This window comes from Scyliorhinus canicula, chromosome 1, assembly GCF_902713615.1.
Source record: "Scyliorhinus canicula chromosome 1, sScyCan1.1, whole genome shotgun sequence".
Taxonomy (NCBI): domain Eukaryota; kingdom Metazoa; phylum Chordata; class Chondrichthyes; order Carcharhiniformes; family Scyliorhinidae; genus Scyliorhinus; species Scyliorhinus canicula.
Genome location: NC_052146.1, coordinates 185,869,309 through 185,893,316, shown reverse-complemented (window position 1 = coordinate 185,893,316; position 24,008 = coordinate 185,869,309). Strand labels below are relative to the sequence as shown.

The window sequence follows — 24,008 nt, the reverse complement described above, 5'->3', positions numbered from 1 at the left end:
TTCCATGACCGTATTGGTAGACGTGAACACCGCACAGTCCTTGTGGAGACAAAGTCCCATCTTCACATTGAGGATACCCTCCATCATGTTGTGTGGCACTACCAACTTGCTAACAGATCTAGCAGCTCAAGACTGGGCATCCATGAGATGATGTGTGCCATCAGCAGCAGCAGAATTGTATTCAACCACAATCTGTAACCTCATGGCCTGGCATATCCCCGAATCTACCATTTCGACCAAGCCAGGTGATCAACCCTGGTTCAGTGAAGAGTGTAGGAGAGCATGCCAAGCTCAACACCAGGCATTATGAAAAATAAGGTGTCGACCTGGTGAAGCTACGACATAGGGCGACTTGTGTGCCAAACAGCATAAGCATCAAATAATAGAACTAAGTGATTTCACAATGAACGCATCAGATCTAAGCTCTGTCGTCCTGCCACATCCAGCCGTGAATGGCGGTGGAAAATTACACAACTCACTGGAGGAGGACGAGGCTCCACAAATATCCCCATCCTCGATGATGGAGGAACCCGGCACATATGTGCAAAAGACAAGGCTGAGGCATTCGCAACAATCTTCAGCCAGAAGGGCCGAGTGGATGATCCATCTCGATCTCCTCCAGATTTCCCCAGCATCACAAATGTCAGTCTTCAGCCAATACTATTCACTCCATATCAATAAATGGCTGAAGGGGCAGCACGGTGGCGCAGTGGTTAGCACTGATGTCTCAGGGCGCCGAGGTCCCAGGTTCGATCCTGACCCCTGGTCACTGTCCTTGTGGAGTTTGCACATTCTCCCCGTGTTTGCGTGGGTTTCACCCCCACAACCCAAAGATGTGCCGGGTAGGTGGATTGGCCATACTAAATTGCCCCTTAATTGGAAAAAATGAATTGGGTACTCTAAATTTATATTGAAAAACCGGCTGAAGGATACTGCAAAGGCTACGGGGCCCTGACAATATCCCAACAATAGTACTGAAGACGTGCTCCAGAATTGCTGCACTCCTAGCCAAGCTGTTTCAGTACAGATACAGTACTGGCATCTACCCGGCAATGTGGAAAGTTGCCCAGGTGTGTCCTGTACACAAGAAACAGGACAAATTCAACCCAGCCAATTACTGCTCTATCGGTCTACTCTCCATCATCAGCAAAGTGATGGAAGGAGTCATCAACAGTGCTATCACGTGGCACTTACTCAGCAATAACCTCCTCATGGATGCTCAGTTTGGGTTCCGCCAGGGTCACTCAGCTCCTGACCTAATTACAGCCTTGGATCAAACATGGACACAAATGTTGAATGCCAGAGGTGAGGTGTGAGGGTGACTGCCCTTGACATCAAGGCAGCATTTGACCGAGTATGGCATCAAGGAGCTCTAGCTAAATTGGAGTGAGTGGGAATCGGGGGGAGAAAACTCCACTGGTTGGAGTCATATCTGGCACAAAGGAAGATGGTTGTGGTGGTTGGAGGTCAATCATCTCAATTCCAGGACATCACTGCAGGAGTTCCTCAGGGTAGTGTCTTAGACCCAACCACCTTCAACCAAAAGAGAAAATGCTGGAAAATCTCAACATGTCTGGCAGTATCTGTAAGGAGAGAAAAGAGCGAATGTTTTGAGTACCGATGACCCTTTGTCAAAGCTAAAAGGCACAGAAAGTGGGAGATATTTATACTGTAGGGTGAGGGAATGAAAGATGAGTCATAGCCACACAAACCAAAGGAAAAGAATGCTAATGGCAGTCCCCAGAGAGAATAAAAGGTGTGAAAGGTCTGCAACTGCCGTCCCTTCACAAATTCTGTCTGGTCCTCCCTTATCACCCCCGGCACACGGCCGTCAATTTGCAATGCTAGTACCTTCGCCAACGTTCAGCAGCGATATCGGGTGATATGATCCATACTGCTCTGGATCCTTCTTTGAAATCAGGGAGATGGAAGCTTGTGACACTGTGGGGTAGAGGTGGGAGTTCCCCCTCTCCCTCGCCTCGTTGGACATCCTCACCAGTAGTGGCCCCAGCTCCATGCCAAACTTTTTATAAAACTCTACTGTGAACCTGTCTGGCCCCTGGGCCTTCCTTGCCTACGTCACGCCCATGCCATCCATCACTTCCCTCAGCCCAATCGGGCCCCAGGCCCTGCACCCTCTCCACTTCCACCTTGGGGAACTCCAACCCATCCAGGAACTGTCGTCGTCCCCCCCCCACCGACTCATACAGGTTCCTATAGAAGGCCTCAAATGACCCATTCACCCCCTCTTGGTCTGGCGCCAGCATATCCTCTCGTCCCTCACCCTACCAATGTCTGTCACCGCTGCTTGCTTCCTCAACTGGTGAGCCAGTATTAGCTAGTTAGCCAGGAAGGACCTAAAGGGAGAGTTAAGAAGAGCGAGGAGAGGACACGAAAAGTCGTTGGCGGATAGGATCAAGGAAAACCCTAAGGCTTTCTATAGGTATATCAGGAACAAAAGAATGACTAGAGTAAGATTAGGGCCAATCAAGGATAGTAGTGGAAAGTTGTGTGTGGAATCAGAGGAGATAGGGGAAGCGTTAAATGGATATTTTTCGTCAGTGTTACACTGGAGAAAGACAATGTTGTCGAGGAGAACACTCAGGTTCAGTCGACCAGGCTAGATGGGATTGAGGTTCACAAGGAGGAGGTGTTAGCAATTTTGGAAAGTGTAAAAATAGATAAGTCCCCTGGGCCAGATGGGATTTATCCTAGGATTCTCTGGGAAGCCAGGGAGGAGATTGCAGAGCCTTTGTCCTTGATCTTTATGTCGTCTTTGTCGACAGGAATAGTGCCGGAAGACTGGAGAATAGCAAATGTTGTCCCCTTGTTCAAGAAGGGGAGTAGAGACAACCCTGGCAATTATAGACCTGTGAGCCTTACTTCGGTTGTGGGTAAAATGTTGGAAAAGGTTATAAGAGATAGGGTTTATAATCATCTTGAAAAGAACAAGTTGATTAGCGATAGTCAACACGGTTTTGTGAAGGGTAGGTCATGCCTCACAAACCTTATTGAGTTTTTTGAGAAGGTGACCAAACAGGTGGATGAGGGTAAAGCGGTTGATGTGGTGTATATGGATTTCAGTAAGGCGTTTGATAAGGTTCCCCACGGTATTGCAGAAAATACAGAAGTATGGGATTGAAGGTGATTTAGCGGTTTGGATCAGTAATTGGCTAGCTGAAAGAAGACAGAGGGTGGTGGTTGATGGCAAATGTTCATCCTGGAGTTCAGTTACTAGTGGTGTACCGCAAGGATCTGTTTTGGGGCCACTGCTGTTTGTATTTTTTATAAATGACCTGGAAGAGGGTGTAGAAGGATGGGTTAGTAAATTTGCAGATGACACGAAGGTCGGTGGAGTTGTGGATAGTGCTGAAGGATGTTATAGGATACAGAGGGACATAGATAAGCTGCAGAGCTGGGCTGAGAGGTGGCAGATGGAGTTTAATGCGGAAAAGTGTGAGGTGGTTCACTTTGGAAGGAGTAACAGGAATGCAGAGTACTGGGCTAATGGCAAGATTCTTGGTAGTGTAGATGAACAGAGAGATCTCGGCATCCAGGTACATAAATCCCTGAAAGTTGCCACCCAGGTTAATAGGGCTGTTAAGAAGGCATATGGTGTGCCAGCCTTTATCAGTAGGGGGATCGAGTTTCGGAACCACAAGGTCATGCTGCAGCTGTACATAACTCTGGTGCGGCCGCACCTGGAGTACTGCGTGCAGTTCTGGTCACCACATTATAGGAAGGATGTGGAAGCTTTGGAAAGGGTTCAGAGGAGATTTACTAGGATGTTGCCTGGTATGGAGGGAAGGTCTTACGAGGAAAGGCTCAGGGACTTGAGGTTGTTTTCGTTAGAGAGGAGAAGGCTGAGAGGTGACTTAATAGAGACACATAAGATAGTCAGAGGGTTAGATAGGGTGGACAGTGAGAGTCTTTTTCCTCGGATGGTGATGACCAACACGAGGGGACATAGCTTTAAATTGAGGGGTGATAGATATAGGACAGATGTCAGAGGCAGTTTCTTTACTCAGAGAGTAGTAGGGGTGTGGAACGCCCTGCCTGCAACAGTAGTAGACTCGCCAACCTTAAGGGCATTTAAGTGGTCACTGGATAGACATATGGATGAAAATGGAATAGTGTAGGTCAGATAGGCTTCAGATGGTTTCACAGGTCGGCGCAACATCGAGGGCCGAAGAGCCCGTACTGCGCTGTAATGTTCTATGTTCTATGTATCCTACTTGCCTTCTCCCTACACTCATACACTGTCCCTCTGGCTCTCCGTAACTACCCTACCGCTTTCCAGTGGACAGTAATCCAAACTCCACCTGGAGCCTCCGTCTCTCCCTTAACAACCTCTCTTCCAGTGCCACTGAATACCTCTGATCCACCCTCAGAATCTCATCGACCAGCCTTGCCCTGCCCTCCTACTTCACTCACTCCCTGTGCGCCTGAATTGAAATAAATTCCCCCATGAGGCCTTGATTGCCTCCCACAGCGTGGTGGCTGTGACCTTCCCCGTGTCGTTCAACTCCACATAACCCCTAATGGTAGCCCTCACATGCTCGCACACCAGCCAGTAGCCCACATCTAAACTCCACTGTGACTGTTGGGCTTCCCCCTGAACCACCTGCAAATCCACCTAATGCAGCGCATGGTCAGGAACTACAATCGCTGAATACTCCGAGTCGGCCAATCCTGCCAGCAATGCCTTATCCATCACAAAAAAGTCAATCTGGGAGTACACCTGGTGCACATGGGAGAAGTATGATTCTGTCCATAATATATTACACCGTAGCGCTCCTCCCACCAAAGACTGGGGTGGGATTTTCTGCCCACCCCCACGGCATGTTTTCCAGCAGTGGAGGCGGTTTGCCATTGGCCGCTGGCAGCTGTAGCCATCTGAGATGGCCACTTGCAAAGGACCATGGGAATTATGGCCAACCCAGGACTCCAACAGATACAGAGCTTCTGTGTATTTGAAACGCAGATAGCTAGACGCGATCGAAACCCCCGCTCGTTTGCATTCTAATGGCCCATTTCCCCAGAACAATAGGACTGCACTCAAGAAACCAATACAGCCACAGACTGATTGGCACCACTCCCTTTACTCAGAGAGCCCAGCCACCACGGCACCCGCCCCTTAATTGGCCGAAATCGAAGGCGGCGATCAAAGCCTGTCGAATGATTGGGTCCAAAGTTAAGGACTGCCCCAAAGAGCACGAAACCCCAGAGAGGTAAAAAGACGCAGCCATTTGTTCTGTCTCTTTTGGACCTGGCCTGTGCCAGCCTCCTTTGAATCCGGCCTGTGCCAGCCCAACTGCAGCATAACGACCAGACAGCCAAGTTCAAGACCAACGATCGCTACCTGACGGATGAGCCCAGCAGAGTCAGAACCACTTCTTCAAACCAGCCATGTGATCAAGATAAAGGCCTTGTTCATTTGCACAGTGCTGGTCGCCTGAAGTTAAGCATAGGTTATTGTAGCTGATAGGTGCAGTTTAACCTGTTGTATATTGTGCTTGCATGTCGAAGTAACCCTTGTGTGTAAAGAAACCATCTTTGAACTTGAACTGACTAACTGGTTGTGTGGTCATTTGACCGATGTACGGGAAAGCTTTGTAGTTCAGTAAGAGAAACAGAAACACCCACAGTATTGGCGATGCTTTTGGGACATAACATCATATCATAAAAAGAGCCTCAGTATCATATTGCTGACTCTAAAGAGCGACATTATTGGTGTCGCTGGTGGGATAGTATTCCATTCATTAAATTAGCAACACAGCATCTTCCAGTCCCATGTCTATGGTGTTATATGTGGCTTGCCTGTCCCGTCGGGGAACCTGCTGCACATGACGGGCGGGGAGGTGGGGGGGGGGGGGGGGGGGGGGGGGGGGGGGGTTGCCTTTGGCAAGAATGGAAGATCCTGTCACCGGAAAGGACCGGAAAGTCTTGTCCGCTGTATGCTCGAAGGGCTTTTATTTTATAAAGGATTAAAGGATATGTAACTAAGGCGGTCCATGGAGTTGAGGTGCAGACCAGCCATGATCCAACTAAATGACAAAGGTGTTCCTAATCGCGACATTAGATCCATTTCAGCTTGCCATATGGTGTCAGTTCAATTGGTTAGTAATTTAAGTTGTCTTTCTTTTTGCTTAAGGTGAAAGCATTTTTAATGTGTCTTAAATTATTGTACTTGTAGGTGCTTTGGACTCCTGAAGTATTATCGAATGGAGTGAGGTTTTCAATGACGAGTGCTGATGGAGAAGAAGGATATCCTGGGGAGTTGAAAGTCTGGGTGACGTATATTCTCGATGGAGCAATACTGGCTATTAATTACAAGGCACAGACCACCAAGACCACTCCAATAAACTTGACCAACCATTCCTATTTCAACCTCGCAGGGAACGTAAGATCAATTGTTTTTAACAGGTTTCTAGCTAACGATAGATCTACCCCCTGATTAATGCTGGAGTGAAGACGAATTCCAAGATGATTTTATTTCTTTTTAAAATAAATAAAATCATCTTGGAATTTGTCTTCACTCCAATACCCAATTCATTTTTTTTCAATTAAGGACAATTTAGTGTGGCCAATCCACCTAGCCTGCACATCTTTGAGTTATGGGGGCGAAACTCACACAAACACGGGGAGAATGTGTAAACTTCACACGGACAGTGACCCAAAGCCGGGATCGAACCTAGGACCTCGGTGCCATGAGATAGCAGTGCTAACCACTGCGCTACCTTGCTGCCCCCAAGATGATTTTAATAAGTCAGAGCCTTCATTGATAAGCCATTGAGTCTCATTGACTACATGTTGTCCATCTATTTGGATTCATCTGAATTTCAGGGCACCATATTTATGGAATTGGGGGTGACCTGGAAAGCCCTGGGTCATGAAGGCTCTGTCGAGTTTAATAGCAAGGCCTCATTATTATTTTTGTTTTCCATTTCTCATCCAGCATCAACCAGGTTGACAACTGGCTGGTGGCGGGCTGGAAAGCCAGAGGCAGGAGGCTGCAGCTGGTGACTATTGGGATGGTTCCCAGTAATTGGGAGAGATTTGAACTTGACGGGAGCCTTTAGACACCAAGGTGGTGTAATATTCTTCATATAAATGTGTAAAACCCCTGTGCTGAATTTTGAGTAACTGATTGTATCGCTCAGTGATCAAACGTTTATCCGAGACGGGCATTGGAGAGAGAGAGAGAGAGGGAAAGATCGGGATCTGGTCGGTGGGAGAGGGAGTGGGTTTCGGAGTCCATCAGTGGTGAGGATGGAAATTAAAGTTTAGTGGTTGGTGGAGAAGACTTGGATGATTGCAGGAGTGAGGAGAGGTCGCAGTCAGCAAGAGGAGAGGCCAAGGAGTTATTCAAAGGACTTGGACGCGCATAACTGCCCACGAGAAGTGCTCAGAAAAGACCTTCCCTTCTAGAACTGGCTTCTCCTGTCTCCATTGAGCAAACGGGTTTCTAACCGTGGGTAACCCAGCCAGCAGTTATTCAATTTAGATGATGTTCCCAGCTGCACTGAGAGAGCTTGACCTAAATATGATAATTAGCTGCCCGGCTTCTCCAGGACAGAATATGTCTGACTTAAAATCTGCTGTCATAAGATTGGCAATAAGCAGATTGAGGATGTGTTTCTCAGCTTCTAATTTGGGACTCCAACCCTCTTCTGCTCGACGTGGTGTGGAGGTGAGTAATATCAAACCCACAGAGGACAGAAGAAGACCATTCAGTCCATCCTGTCTGTACTGTTCTTTAAAGGATCTATTAAATTAGTCACTCTCTTCTTTCCCCATACACTAGAATTATTTTCTCTTTCTTTTAAATTTAGAGTACCCAATTCTTTTTCTTTCCAATTCAGGGACAATTTAGCGTAGCCAATTCACCTACCCTGCACATCTTTTTGTGTTGGGGAGGGTGGGGTGAGACCCAGACAGACACAGGGAGTATATGCAAACATCACAAGGACAGTGATCGGGGCCAGGATCAAACCCGAGTCCTCGGCACCGTGAGGCAGCAGTGCTAACCACTGCGCCACCATGCTGCCCCATTATTTTCCTTTTCAAGTATTCATTCAATTCCTTTTTGAAAGTTACTATTGAATTGGCTTCCAGCACCTTTTAAGGCAGTGCATACTAGATCCTAACTTGCTGAGTAAAAGAAAATTCTCATGTTGTTTTGTATATTACCTTAAATTTGTGCCCTTTCCTTACCAACCCTTCAACCAGTTTCTCCTTAATTACTCCATGAAACACTTCATAATTCGACTACTTTTTAAATCTACCTTTGACCTTCTCTATTCCACGGAGAATATTTCCAGCTTCTCCAGTCTCTTTACTTAACGGACGTTCCTCATTCCTGGCACTACTTCATCCAGATCCAACCTGGAATATAACTGGGAGAAATGTGATGGCTAAAGTCCATGACCTTTCCATGTATTCCTACTGTAACGCTGTCGAAGAATTCTAGTAGATTTGTCAAGCATGATTCCCCCTTCATAAATCCATGCTGACTCTGTCTGATCCTGCCACTATTTCTAAGTGCTCTGCTATAAAATCTTTGTTAACGGATTTTAGAAATTTCCCCACTACTGATGTCAAGCTTACCCGTCTAATAATAATCTTTATTGTCACAAGCAGGCTTACATTAACACTGCAATGAAGTTACTGTGAAAAGCCCCTAATCGCCACATTCTGGCACCTGTTAGGGTACGCAATGTGTAATTCACCTAACAGCACGTCTTAACAATTTTTATGTTCTCTGCAAGCTTACTCTCGTACTCTATTTTCTCTTTCTTAATCAATCCGTTGGTCCTTCTTTGCTGAATTCTAAACTACTCCCAATCCTCAGACTTGTTTTTCTTTTAAAAAAAAATTAATTTAGAGTACCCAGTTCATTTTTTCCAATTAAGGGGCAATTTTAGCGTGACCATCCACCTACTCTGCACATCTTTGGGTTGTTGGGACGGAACCCGCGCAGACACGGGGAGAATGTCCAAACTCCACACGGACAGTGATCCGGGACTCCACACGGACAGTGATGCGCCACCGTGCTGCCCGTATGTGCCAGACAGGAATAAACAATTGTTGCAGTTCCCCCATGCGCTCGTTGAATGTGTGCCATTGCCTATCCATTGTAATCCCTTTAAGTAAAGTCCCCCAATCGACCAAAGCCAACTCGCGCCTCAGATCATTGTAGTTTCCTTTATTAGGATTCAGGCCCCTAGTCTCCGAATCAACTACTTCACTCTCCATTTTGATGAAAAATTCTATCATATTATGGTCGCTCATCCTCCAAGGGGTATCGCACAACTAGATTGCCAATGATTCTATTCTCATTACACAGTACCCAGTCTAGGATGGCCTGCTCTCCAGTTGGTTCATCAACGTATTAATCCAGAAAACCATCCCGTATACACTCCAGAAATTCCTCCTCTGCGGTATTATGGCTAATTTGATTTACTCAATCTAAATACAGATTAAAATCACCCATAATTATAGATGTTTCTTTATCTCGTGCATCTCTAATTTCCTGTTTAATGTCATTCCCAACATCACCTCTGCAGTTTAGGTGTCCAAATATGACGGCCATTAATGTTTATTGCCCCTTGGTGTTCCTCAGCTCTACCCATACAGATTCCACACCGTCAGAGCTAATATCTTTCCTCATTATTACATTAATCTCCTCTTTAACCAGCACTGCCACTCCACCGACTTTTCCTCTTTGTCTGTCCTTCCTAAATACTGAATATTCCTGGACATTCGGTTCCCATCCCTGGTCACTCTGCAGCCATGTCTCCATAATCCTGATTATATCATACCCGTTTAAGTCTATTTGCGTGATTGGTTCATCCGCTTTATTGAAAATGCTCCACGTGTTAAGGCACATAGTCTTTAAGCTTGTCTTTTAAACATTACTTGTCTTGTTCCTCATACTTTTCACTGTGGCCCTGTTTGAATCTGGCCCTTGGTTTCTCTGCCTATTCCCCTTTCTGTCTTTTGTTTTTGTTCTTGTTTCCTGCTCCTCTGATTCCTTGCGTAGGTTTCCACCCCCCTGCCATTTTAGTTTAAACCCTCCCCAACCACTCTAGCAAATACTCCCCCTGGGACATTAGGCCCGGTCCTGCCCAAGTGTAACCCGTTCAGTTTGTACTAGGCGCACCTCACCCAGAATCGGTCTCAGTGCTTTGTTTCATTTCAGTGATGTGTGCCAATAGAAAAGCACTTTGTAAGGTTCCTCCTATTTAAACCCTGTTTGTTCACTGTTTTCCCTCCCCCCCCCCCCCCCTCTTTAAAAAATTTTTTTGCTATTACCATTTTGATCCATGGATGAGTAACGGACCTGGAACTTTACAGCCTGTATCTTGAACTCAAGCAGAAGCAATGGCCTGTATCTTTAAATCAGGCAGGAAGAATCCGGAAGGCATCCGTGGTGACTTGCTTTGATTGACTTGGCTGGTGGTCATTGAATGGGCCCAGGAGGCTGTGCCCTGCCCGGTAACAGGCAGTGATAGGATCTGTTCACAATCAAGTGGTTTAGGGACCTGAGGATGTTTGAATTTCACTTTGGCAACTAAGAGAGACAATCTCTCTTTTTCCCTGTTTTCCTCAAGAAAGATGGTGGGATGGATTCTCCGCCGTCGGGATGCTCCATTTTGCCAGCAGCCTGGGGGTTTCCAGATGGTGTGGAGCTGCCTCACAATGGGAAACCTCATTGACCAGCCGGCGAAACGGAGCATCCCACCGGTGTGCAGGACCAGGAATCTGGCATGGCGGGTTGAAGAATCCAGCCCGGTGTATTATTGAATTGGCAGAAAGCCTGGATGAACGTGTTTACGGAAGAAACATTACAGGCAGTGCAGGAAAGGTTCAGAATCTGGTAATTCTCTCCAGGTAAAGCTGTACAAGCAGAGACTAGAATCTGATAGCATTCTCTCCAAGAACAGGCTGTGGTGAAGCCAGAAGCCTCTCCTGGAAAAGTTGTGAGTAATATATACTGCTGAACGTCAAAGTGGATCATTACAGGATGTAGGCCAGAGACTTTAAGTCACATTCATACTGTGAAGAAGTTGCACTGAAGACCTCGTCACCTGAAGCAAGAACTCTTATCGTTTTACCTCAATCCTTACTTTTTTTAACCCCATTTCGCCCTCTGTGTTTGTCTGTCTTGGGTATGTGTGGATAAAGGGCGGGACAGTAAGTTAAGGGGTAGGAGATTAGCTTGCTTGATCTACAGCTGTAATTATGGCATGTTTTATCTTTATTTTTTTATAAATAAACTAATTGTTAGCGTGGCCAATCCACCTAACCTGCACATCTTTGAGTTATGGGGGCGAAACTCACACAAACACGGGGAGAAATTATTTTAAACATTCCTCTTTTTTTCTGAATCAGGTTGTATATTAGCAAATCAAGAAGTTGAACTTGCACAGTTTTCCTCTCTCTAATAAGTTTCTATCATAGGCTATCTCACCACACTCCAACCTTATATCTGTTTTGCACACACTGTAAGAGGGGGTATGAAGCTGGATTCAGGCGGAATTATTGGACGCCGTTTGGGAACGGCATTGTCAGGGATTGACACCCGGTGCTCGGGGCAGTGAAGGCGGTGAAGGCCAGGAGAAAGCACAGGGAAGGGATATGTCGAGGGCCGGTAAAAAAACGGCTGTGAAAACAGCGGAAAGTTCGTCGGGGAGTAGAAAGGTCACCAAGGAAAATGGAGGCTGGAGCACCAGGGGAGGCCGCATTGCTTACGGCTGAAGAAATAACTAAGGTGATGGCTGTGGAATTCGAAAGGCAGTTTACAAAATACATGGAGACAATGAGGAAGGAGATGAGGGAGGTTTTGAGTGTGCTGGTGGAGGAGGCGATTTCCCCGGTGACGAGGGCGGTGGCGAGCGCAGTGGCGGAGGTGCGGGAACAAGGGGAGGCGCTGAAGGAAGCGGAGGAGACTTATTGCAGCACGGTGATCAACTTACCTCGATGGGGAAGGAGATGGAGATTAACAAGGATCTGCGAGGGAAAATGGAAGACCTGGAAAACAGATCCAGGCGACAGAATTTGAGGATTGTGGGGCTGCCCGAAGGGCCGAGGCCAACTGAGTATTTTGCTGCGATGCTGGCGGAACTATTGGGGGAGGGGGGAGGATCCCCCCCGATATGAACTGGATCGGGCTCATCGGTCGTGGAGGCCTGTACCAAAGGCGAGTGAGCCGCCAAGGGTGGTGACTCTGTGCTTCCGTAGGTACAGTGTGAAGGAGAAGGTCCTGTGCTGGGCCAAGCAGAAGCGGGTGGCGCAGTGGGCTGGAGCTGGTATATGTGTATACCAGGACTTTACGGTGGAGCTGGCGAGGAAGCGGGCTGCTTTCAACCAGGTGAAGAGGGCACTGTACATTAGCAAGGTGCAGTGCGGCATTGTATATCCAGCGAAGCTGAGGGTGACTTACAAGCTCAAGGACTTTTAGCGGAGGAGTTTGCGAAGGCAGAAAGACTGTGACAGAACTGAGAATTTGAAAAATGGCCATGTGCCAATGTAACCACATGACACGGCGTGCGGCTGTATGGGCTAAAGGAGCCGATGTTGCATATATTTGGACAAGGGAAGTGATGGGACTTTCACTGGAAGTGAGGGCTCTTTGGGGTGTAGGTGGATATGCGGAGTTTGTGTGCTAAAAGGGCACTTTCTGGGCTTTCCTGGGGCCGGGCAAGGGGGAAAGGGACCCGGGCGGAGGCGTCCGTGCTGGCCTGTTTAAACTGGCCAGTGAATGGTAGTGAGATGGGGGGAGGGGATGCGGCCATTGGAGCCTGGCAGAACAAGGTCCACGTGGTCTAGCCGGGGTGGAACGTTGGGGGGAAGGAACCGAGGTTGGGGAAGGACTTTTACAAGAGGCAGTGGATGGGAGGAGTTGGAGAGGGGGGGTGGTGTTTACAACTCTTGGGTATCATGTGCGGCACTCTTTCAGAAGTTAGATGGCGTTGGGTGGGGGGGGGGGGGGGGGGGGGGGTTGAACTCTATGGTGACCATGGGCGGTCCCGGACTCCTTTCTTCTTTTTTCTCCTTTGTTTTTTGTTTCCACCGTGGGAGGGTTTGTTTTATTGGATGCATATATTGACAGGTGGGCTGTTGTTTGGGGTGGTGGGAGGATGGGATCATTGTTATTGTTAAGGGGATTGATTTTGTATTTGTTACCGTTCACTGTCTGTGGGTGGGGTGTAAATTTGTGAAAATGTGAAAATGGAGAATAAAAACATTTATAAAAAATTCATGTAAGAGGAAACAAAGCAAGCTTTTTGCCAAATATGACAGTTTTCTGTTAGTTTTCAGGTCTTTGCGGAGAAGCAGGTGTCTGAGAATAGAGTAGAGATTGTGTTCCTGTGTGTGTGATGCGCTAACAATTGCACACAGAAACACGAAATGGTACAAAAGAGGCTTTATTACCGTGAGATGTTATTCCCTCAAGTGGAGCAGTAAAATGGCAGCTCAGGAGACCTCATGGATATTTATACTGCTTCCTGTGGGCGGAGCTAGCCGGCAGGGGCTTACTGACAAACCTGTAATAGCAGGTACTATTGTACATCCCCTAATAGAGGCACACACACATATATATATATATACAGTGGTATTACCACATTCACCCCCTGCTAAGAATGAGTCCGGCGGGGTGACGTGAAACTTTAATACATAAGCAGTGATTTATTTACAGAGGGGGGGGGGGGGGGGGGGGAGAAAAAAAATCAGGTGTCTATCTTGCAACCCGGTGCCAGTCATAGGTTGAGTCTGTCCGGTGGTCTGACAGTTCGTTGAGAGCGACGCAACAGTGGTGGCGACGTCTGCACAGGTGGTGTCAGCGTTGGCGGCATTGGTGGTGGCGGTGTTGGTGCTGGCCAGTGGCTGGACGACTCCGGGAGCATGCCGAAATCTTCCATGTCCTCTAGTGTGGGCAGGGGAACGAGGGATGGACCTGGTGGGGCTGATGTTGTGGGCGCCGGGGAAAAGGAGGGTGGCGCGTGGGTGGGGAGGTGTGTGGGTGTGGGATCGGCACCCGAGGGAGCCAGGTCTCTGAGCGAGTCAGTATCCTGGCGGCCGTCGGAGAACTCCACGTAGGCACACTGGGGGTTCGCGTGGAACAGGCGTACCCTGCCCACCAGAGGGTCCGCCTTGTAGAGTCTGACATGCCTACGAAGTAGGACGGGCTCTGGAGCTACGAGCCATGTCGGGAGTGACACCACGGATGTAGACTTCCTAGGGAAGGTAAAAACACGTTCATGGGGTGTGTTGTTAGTAGCGGTGCACAGCAGTGACCGAATGGAGTGGAGCGCATCAGGGAGGACCTGCTGCCAGCGAGTGGCTGGGAGGTTCCTGCACCGTAGGGCCAGCTGGACGGCCCTCCATACCATCCCGTTCTCCCTTTCTACCTGCCTGTTTCCCCGGGGGTTGTAGCTGGTCGTCCTGCTGGGTGCGATACCCCTGCTGAGCAGGAACTGACGCAGCTCATCGCTCATGAATGAGGATCCCCTGTCACTGTGGATATAGTCGGGGAAACCGAACAGAGTGAATATGGAATCGAGGACCTTGATGACGGTGGCTGACGTCATATCTGGGCATGGGATGGCGAAGGGGAACCTAGAGAATTCATCGACCACACTAAGGATGTAGGTGTTGCGGTCGGTGGAGGGGAGGGGCCCTTTGAAATCCACGCTGAGGCGTTCAAAGGGGCGGGACGCTTTCACCAGGCGCGCGCGGTCTGGCCGGTAGAAGTACGGCTTGCACTCCGCACAGACCTGGCAGTCTCTGGTGACTGTCCGTACTTCCTCGACGGAGTAGGGCAGATTGCAGGCTTTGATTAGGTGGTACAAATGAGTGACCCCCGGATGGCAAAGGCTCTCGTGCAAGGCACGGAGCTGGTTCACTTGTGCACTGGCACATGTACCTCGGGAGAGGGCGTCTGGGGGCTCGTTGAGCTTGCCGGGGCGATACAAGATCTCGTTATTATAGGTGGAGAGCTCGATTCTCCACCACAAGATTTTATCGTTTTTGATCTTTCCCCGTTGCGTGTTGTTGAACATGAAGGCTACCGACCGTTGGTCAGTGAGGAGGGTGAACCTCCTGCCGGCCAGGTAATGCCTCCAGTGCCGCACCGCCTCAACGATAGCCTGGGCCTCCTTTTCAACTGAGGAATGTCGAATTTCGGAGGCATGGAGGGTGCGGGAAAAGAATGCCACGGGTCTGCCTGCCTGGTTTAGAGTGGCGGCAAGGGCGACATCTGAAGCGTCGCTCTCTAATTGGAAGGGCAGTGTCTCATCTACTGCGTGCATCCGGCCTTGGCTATGTCTGAGCGAATACGAACAAAGGCCTGTTGTGCCTCGGCCGTGAGGGGAAATTGTGTGGACTGGATCAGTGGGCGGGCCTTGTCCGCGTATTGTGAGACCCACGGGGCGTAGCAAGAATCGAACCCTAGGCATCGTTTGAGAGCCTTGGGGCAATGGGGGAGGGGAAGCTCCATGAGGGGGCACATGCGGTCGGGATCGGGCCCCAGTAGTCCGTTTTGGACTACGTAGCCGAGGATGGCTAAGCGGTCTGTGCTGAATACGCACTTCTCCTTGTTATAAGTTAGATTGAGGAGAGATGCCGTGTGGAGAAATTTGGCAAGGTTGGCGCCATAGTCCTGCTGGTCGTGGCCGCAGGTGGTGACATTATCTAAGTACGGAAACGTGGCCCGCAGTCCGTACCGGTCAACCATTCGGTCCATTTCTCGTTAGTGACGCCGAAGGGAACCCTAAGAAATTGATACAGTCGACCGTCCGCCTCGAACGCAGTGTAGGGACGGTCCAATTTACGGATGGGGAGCTGGTGGTAGGCAGATTTCAGGTCAATTGTTGAGAAGACCCGGTACTGTACAATCTGATTGACCATATCAGATATGCGAGGGAGGGGGTACGCGTCGAGCTGCGTGTACCGGTTGATGGTCTGGCTGTAGTCCACGACCATCCTGTGTTTCTCCCCAGTTTTAACCACCACCACTTGGGCTCTCCAGGGGCTGTTGCTGGCCTCGATAATACCCTCCCGAAGCAGCCGCTGGACTTCGGACCTGATGAAGGTCTTGTCCTGGGTGCTGTACCATCTGCTCCGGGTGGCGACGGGTTTGCAATCTGCAGCCAGATCGGCAAAGAGAGAGGGAGGGTCAACCTTGAGGGTCGTGAGGTCGCAAATGGTGAGTGGGGGTAAGGGTCCGCCGAATTTGAGGGTGAGGCTCTGGAGGTTACATTGGAAGTCCAGGCCCAGTAAAAGTGTCGCACAGAGGTTGGGGAGAACGTACAGGCGGAAACGGCTGAATTCCACGCCTTGTACGGTGAGTCTGACCAGACAGAAGCCCCGGATCAGGACAGAGAGGGATCCGGAGGCCAGGGAGATCCGCTGGTTGGCGGGATGGACCGCGAGTGAGCAGCGCCTTACCGTGTCCGGATGAATGAAGCTATCGGTGCTCCCGGAGTCAAGTAGGCAGTAGGTCGCGTGGCCGTTGATGAGCACAGTCGATGAAGCGGTGGTCAGGTGGCGAGGACGGGATTGGTTGAGCATCATAGAGGCAAGTAGCGGGCGATCGTCCGAAGATTCCGATGCGTAGTGGCAGCGACCCAGATCCCGCGATCCAGTCCCGAGGGGAGGACAAAATGGCGGCGTCCGGAGTACCTGCGGGGAAGAAAAAGGCGGCGCCCATGCAGCGCACGTTGAGGGGGCGGGACAAGATGGCGCGCCCATGGTACGCACATTGCGGGGACGCCGAAAGATGGCGGCACCCACTGATCGCATGTGGCCCCGGGAGCTGTGGACGGCGGGGCCCATTGTGCGATCGGCTGGGGAGAGAGGGAGAGGTCGGGCGTGATAGAGGCAACAGCGCGGGCCTGACACACCGCTGCAAAGTGGCCTTTCTGCCGACAGGATTTGCAGGTCGCGGCGCGGGCCGGGCTGCACTGGCGGGGGTGCTTCTGTTGGCCGCAGAAGTAGCAGTGGGGACCCCCAGGGTGCGCGGTATGGCGAGTAGCGCAGGCATACTGCGCGGGAGCGGCCCCAGTCAGGGAGGTCGGTAGCGGGGTCCACGAGGGGTAGGATGGGTGGGCGGACAGGGTAGGACTGCACGTTACGGGAATCAGCCGTCATCGAGAGCGCTAAAGTCTTTGTCGCTGCTAGATCGAGCGCGGCCCCTTTCAGCAGTCGTTGCCGGATGGGGTCCGATGCAATCCCCGTCACGAAAGCATCTCGCATGAGGAGATTCGAATGTTCCGTAGCCGTGACGGCCTGGCACTCGCAGTCCCGTACCAGAGGGATAAGGGCCCGCCAGAAATCCTCAATCGACTCACCCGTTGGACGCGAGTGGAGAGTACATGCCTCGCAAACAGAGTGTTCGTCGACTGGACATAATTTTCTTTGAGCAGTTCCATAGCATGGGCGTTGGTCGGCGCGTCCTGTATCAGCGGGAACACGCTGGAGCTCAACCTTGAGTAAAGTAGTTTAATTTTCTGAGCTTCCGATGGTGCAGGGTCCGCGGAGGTGATGTAGGCATCGAAGACAGCCAACCAGTGGTTAAAGTCTTTCCTGGCGTTCGGCGATTGCGGATCCAGCTGCAGGCGGTCGGGTTTTATTCTGATGTCCATGATTAGGGAAATCTCACGGTAATAAATTGATGCGCTAACAATTGCACACGGAAACACGAAACGGTACAAAAGAGGCTTTATTACCGTGAGATGTTATTCCCTCAAGTGGAGCTGTAAAATGGCAGCTCAGGAGACCTCATGGATATTTATACTGCTCCCTGTGGGCTGAGCTAGCCGGCAGGGGCTTACCGACAAACTATGCAGGGGCTTACCAACAAACCTGTAATAGCAGGTACTATTGTACATCCCCTAATAGAGGCACACACATATATATATATATATATATATATACAGTGGTATTACCACAGTGTGTCATACAGTTAGAAAGGACAGAGTTTAAGGACAGGAGGAACAAGGGATCGAGGAATGGACAAGCCCCTTTGCTGCTGCTTTAGTGTTGCCAGAGCCCAGCAGACCGGGTCAGAGAAGGGAGTCTCTGGGGAATTCACTGCCATTTGGACTGTTGTGACCTGAGTGAGAGAGGATTCGTTGATGTGCGCTTGTCCAACCGTGTCCAAGAACATCGGATGGAATACAGCTGCTGGTGAATGTGACTCGAGGATTAATTGGATGGCAAATGAGAGATCCCATAAAATGGAGGCTGAGTTGGACAGACTGAGATTGCCTGTGGTGTCACATTTTGTGTGGGAAGTAATGAGAGTGTTTATAACTGTCAGGAGTAACTTGGTTGTATCGGCCAATATCTGTCAGGGGAATGGGACAACTCATCGCCGCCGACTCATCGCCGCCGACTCATTGCCAGCCCAACTCATCGCCGCCGACTCATCGCCAGCCCAACTCATCGCCAGCCCAACTCATCGCCAGCCCAACTCATCGCCAGCCCAACTCATCGCCAGCCCAACTCATCGCCAGCCCAACTCATCGCCAGCCCAACTCATCGCCAGCCCAACTCATCGCCAGCCCAACTCATCGCCAACACAACTCATCGCCAGCCCAACTCATCGCCGCCGACTAATCGCCGCCGACTCATCGCCAGCCCAACTCATCGCCAGCCCAACTCATCGCCAGCCCAACTCATCGCCAGCCCAACTCATCGCCAGCCCAACTCATCGCCAGCCCAACTCATCGCCAGCCCAACTCATCGCCAGCCCAACTCATCGCCAGCCCAACTCATCGCCAGCCCAACTCATCGCCAGCCCAACTCATCGCCGCCGACTCATCGCCGCCGACTCATCGCCAGCCCAACTCATCGCCAGCCCAACTCATCGCCAGCCCAACTCATCGCCAGCCCAACTCATCGCCAGCCCAACTCATCGCCAGCCCAACTCATCGCCAGCCCAACTCATCGCCAGCCCAACTCATCGCCAGCCCAACTCATCGCCAGCCCAACTCATCGCCAGCCCAACTCATCGCCAGCCCAACTCATCGCCAGCCCAACTCATCGCCAGCCCAACTCATCGCCAGCCCAACTCATCGCCAGCCCAACTCATCGCCAGCCCAACTCATCGCCAGCCCAACTCATCGCCAGCCCAACTCATCGCCAGCCCAACTCATCGCCAGCCCAATAAAAACAGTAGTCAACAGACTTCTTAACAGCGCTCTGGAGTGAATGGAATCTATTTAAACCAACAGACTTCTTAACAGCACTCTGGAGTGAATGGAATCTATTTAAACAATTTAAACCGATAGAAAACAAAGGACATTTTAACATATTTTTCAGTAAATTGACTCTATTTAAAAAGTGCCCAATATAAAAACGATTGTATTTAACCAGAGACGGACGGAAAACACAATACAAAAAACACTAACTTACAATTAACAGCGTCTATTTCAATAGAGCCCTACAGTAAACAGTCAACTGACCAAATCTGAACCTAATCAATTTCACATTTGTCGCTCGCATGTTCCATAACCCTGGTGTTTGTCAATTTCAGCTATTCAGACGAAAAGCACAAAAGTATATGTGGCAGGTGCGAATATACATATAATTATGTTGTGTAATGGACATAAGTAAGGACAAGCTTTTTTCTACAAATTCACTCCAGAGTGCTGTTAAGAAGTCTGTTGGTTTAAATAGATTCCATTCACTCCAGAGCGCTGTTAAGAAGTCTGTTGTCTGTACTGTTTTTATTGGGCTGGCGATGAGTTGGGCTGGCGATGGGTTGGGCTGGCGATGAGTTGGGCTGGCAATGAGTTGGGCTGGCGATGAGTCGGCGGAGATGAGTTGGGCTGGCGATGAGTTGGGCTGGCGATGAGTCGGCGGCGATGAGTTGGGCTGGCGATGAGTCGGCGGCGATGAGTTGGGCTGGCAATTAGTTGGGCTGGCGATGAGTTGGGCTGGCGATGAGTTGGGCTGGCGATGAGTTGGGCTGGCGATGAGTTGGGCTGGCGATGAGTCGGCGGCGATGAGTTGGGCTGGCGATGAGTCGGCGGCGATGAGTTGGGCTGGCGATGAGTTGGGCTGGCGATGAGTTGGGCTGGCGATGAGTCGGCGGCGATGAGTTGGGCTGGCGATGAGTCGGCGGCGATGAGTTGGGCTGGCAATGAGTTGGGCTGGCGATGAGTCGGCGGCGATGAGTCGGCGGCGATGAATCGTCCTAGACCCTCTGTCAGCACCTGCCATTCGCAGGGGGTTCCATTCCCTTGAGGTCTCGTGAAGGGTGAAATCGCGAACGGTGAACATAATTTAAAATGGAGCTGAATTTGATATGTTCCAGCCATCCTCAAATTGCATATTTTTACATGAATGGAGTAACTTAAAAACCATTGTTTTGATTAAGTTGAGAATTTTGCTGAAGAAATTATTTGTCAACACAAGGCATGAAAATCAATGTAAAGCTTTTCAATTACCAAATAGAACATAGAACATAGAACAGTACAGCACAGAACAGGCCCTTCGGCCCTCGATGTTGTGCCGAGCCATGATCACCCTACTCAAACCCACGTATCCACCCTATACCCGTAACCCAACAACCCCCCCCCTTAACCTTACTTTTTAGGACACTACGGGCAATTTAGCATGGCCAAATTTACAAATATTGTACGTTGAAGTCAATTTTACTTGTTCCTAATAATAGGATCATTAACTGGGGTCCTCCTTTGATGCTGGTGTTCTAGCCACAGGCTGAGTAACTGCTCCATTTCCTTTAAGGGTGTGGTTCTCTCCTGCTCACAAAGGTTAACTTGTCAATGTGACCACCAGAAACACAGACACTGGTCCTTATTTTTTCTTCAGACTGCCGAATGTACCTGATTGTGAATTCATTCACAGAGTATTCTCTGACCAGCATGGAAGCACTTGGACCATTCCACAGTCTATCTAGGATTGCGACTTTCTGTTCAAGTGTCATCACCTTCCTGAGATGTTTTGGGGCTTGGCTTTAACTGACATTTTTAGTCACGTGCTGTACTGTCTTGTACTGTAATATAGTGTACTGCTGTATAATCCTGTAAATCACAGCAACCCAAGTGCATATGTGCAGTGAAGAGACATTTGCAATGTGTGCTTTCTTTCAGGGCAAAAGGAGAAACTCTTTCTTTTATGGTTTCTGAAGAATTTTCTAAGGCACAGTACAGTATGTTCTTTGTTAGTCTTTTGGAACCAGGTGCACATGTGCTTTTTAGATGTAACAGTGAACTTGTGGCTTTCTGCTGGTTTGACAGGCTGCACGAGCTTGAAGCACAGAAGCATCAATTCTGCAAAAAGACATGTTTGCATTCCTCAAGTGTATTTTTGTTCTTTGGTTTGAGCTTTTACGTTAATGATATCCGCCGGATTGTTGCATTTTTAATCGCGGATGAATGAACTTTCAGGGGCTTCGACCGCAACTGGATTCGAGCGGATAAACAAGATCACAACGGAGGGGGGCACAAACACTGGGAGTTGGCTGTATTTAAAAATGTACCTGTTTGAATTCTCCTTTGCCTGCTAATGTTTGGATTATGTTAGATTTAGTTGTTTGTTGCAGTAAAAATTTTAAACGAGTGAAATCTTGTCCGACAGTTTTCTTTTTGTTAGCTTCATGGGAGTTCCTTCCTTTTCAAAGTTATTGGTCTCTACGGGGATCATAAGCATAGATGAACATCATCGGGTTATCTATGAAGGGCGGGGGGGGGGGGGGGGCATCCTAACTGGAAATGTGGACTGGACCTCTGGAAAACATTATTTTTGAGATAGTATATATTTTGTCCACTTATAAAAGTACCATAACGTTGGTGGAGGCTGTTTCCTTTTGGTTCAGGCAGCTCCTGAAACTAGCTCCCCGCTTCGCAATCTCTGTTGGAAAAGTTGCTTGCCAACAAAAGTGGAAGAAAGAAAAAAAAGAATGAAAGATTCTGCATGGATATATCTTTTATGTCCACCTGAGAACAAATTCAGCAACTCTGGCAGTACAGCATTCCTGTGTTGGAGTGTTTGTCAAGATTTTATGCTCACATCCCAGGAGTGGGGTTCAAAGGGCAGCACGGTGGCACAGTGGGTTAGTACTGCTGCCTCATGGCCGAGGTCCCAGGTTCGATCCCGGCTCTGGGGCACTGTCCGTGTGGAGTTTGCACATTCTCCTCGTGTCTGCGTGGGTTTCACCCCCACAACCCAAAGATGTGCAGGCTAGGTGGATTGGCCACGCTAAATTGGCCCTTAATTGGAAAAAATGAATTGGGTACTCTAAATTTTTTTTTAAAAGGAGTGGGGTTCAAGCCTTCTGACGGGTGTAAATGTTACCAACAGAACCATGGCTGATACCTGATCGGATAGTCAGTCAGTGCTGAGAGCATGTCACAAAGTTGTTTCCAGCCCAGTGGTGAAGCTAATGAAGCATTAATTAGCGGATGACATTATAATCAGTGGGGTGCATGGTGGCGCAGCGGTTAGTGCTGCTGCCTATGACCTGAGGACCCGGGTTCGATCCCGGCCCCGGGTCACTGTGTGGAGTTTGTCCGTTCTCCCCGTGTCTCTGTGGGTTTCACCACCACAACCCAAAGATGTGCAGGTTAGGTGAATTGGCCATGCTAAATTGCCCCTTAATTGGAAAAATATAATTGGAAAAATATAATTGGAAAAATATAATTGGGTAATTTAAATGTTCAACCACCATGCAATCCCTGAAGTCTGATGAACAGACAGGAGTTTGACATCACCAGTTTAAATGTATCTGTGCAGAAATATGAAATGTTATGATTGTGTTTTCTTGGTCCATAGCTATTTCACTGATTGAGTTTCCTCTTGTTCTTTCCATTATTGTTAGTTCTTTATTATGTGCCCAATCTAACCCCCCTTCCTTGTAGCTGTATGGTCCCCCCCCCCCCCCCCCCCCCCCCCCCCGCAGGGGTGGGATATGCCACCACATCCAATCAGTACCTCCCAAGTATGACCCAATCAAGTCAGGAACTGAAACCTTCAACTGTATCCACTCAGTGGCACTGAGTCCAAAATCTAGGTTTCATTTATTCTTGCACCTGCTGAAACCTTTTTGCATTTTCATTCCAAATGCACCAGGCAAGTTGTAAATAATCTAATCCTGATGGAATAGCAACTTGTGTGCTTGTAATGCCTTTAATGTAGCAAAACAATTACTTGCATTCATATAACACCTTTTGATATAGTCCCAGGGTGCTCCGCAGGACTGTAATGAGAAAATAATTCCCACTGAGTCAAAGAAAATTACACTGGGAATGGTGACCAAAAACTTTGGAGAGGTAGGTTTTAAAGAGAGTCTTAAAAGGAGAGGAAGAGAGAGTTTTTTTTTTGGGGGGGGGGGGTGGAATTCCAGTATTTAAGACCTTAACGACTCTAGGCATGGCTGCCAATAGTGGAGTGAGGAAGTCAGATGTGCAAATAGCCAGAATTGGAGGAATAGTGAGTTCTGATTGTAGCTAACATGGGATGAGACCATGGAAGGTTTTGAAAACCTGGGTGAAATATACTGCTCTCAGTTGTAAGCAAATAGAAGGAATATTAGCATGTTCACCTTTTCCTCTCTCCACTCAGGGATTCCCTAACATCTATGACCATGAGGTTTCTATAGAAGCAAAGAACTACTTGCCAGTCGATATGACATCAATTCCAACAGGTAAGAATATGCATGTTGCTCTTTTATATTTCAGTCCCATATGAGGAATTACTGAATCCGAAACGGGGGCTCTCCCTAATCAATGTAAGCAAAATAACAGTAATTAAGGAAATATTGGCACCAGAAGTCTGATAAATCCCCCATAGAAGATGATTCCAATCCCAGAATTTTAAAGAAAGTAGGTGAGAACAGTGCAGATGCCTTAACTATAATCTTTTAAATGTTCTCTTGATTCAGGAACCATTCCTATAGATTTGAAAATCATGCCTGTCATTTTACCTATTTAAGTAAAGGTGCGAGAGGGAAGCCGGGGAATTATAGACCAGTT

General features: G+C 48.9%; 1 protein-coding gene across 1 annotated transcript in view; it reads left to right on the top strand.

The window, feature by feature from the left end:
• Positions 1-24,008, top strand: part of galm (galactose mutarotase) — a 79,794-nt gene that overhangs the window by 34,470 nt on the left and 21,316 nt on the right. The window contains exons 3-4 of the mRNA XM_038804495.1: positions 6,197-6,403; positions 23,599-23,680. Of these exons, the coding sequence (XP_038660423.1) occupies positions 6,197-6,403; positions 23,599-23,680 (289 nt within the window). The remainder of the gene's footprint in view (positions 1-6,196; positions 6,404-23,598; positions 23,681-24,008) is intronic.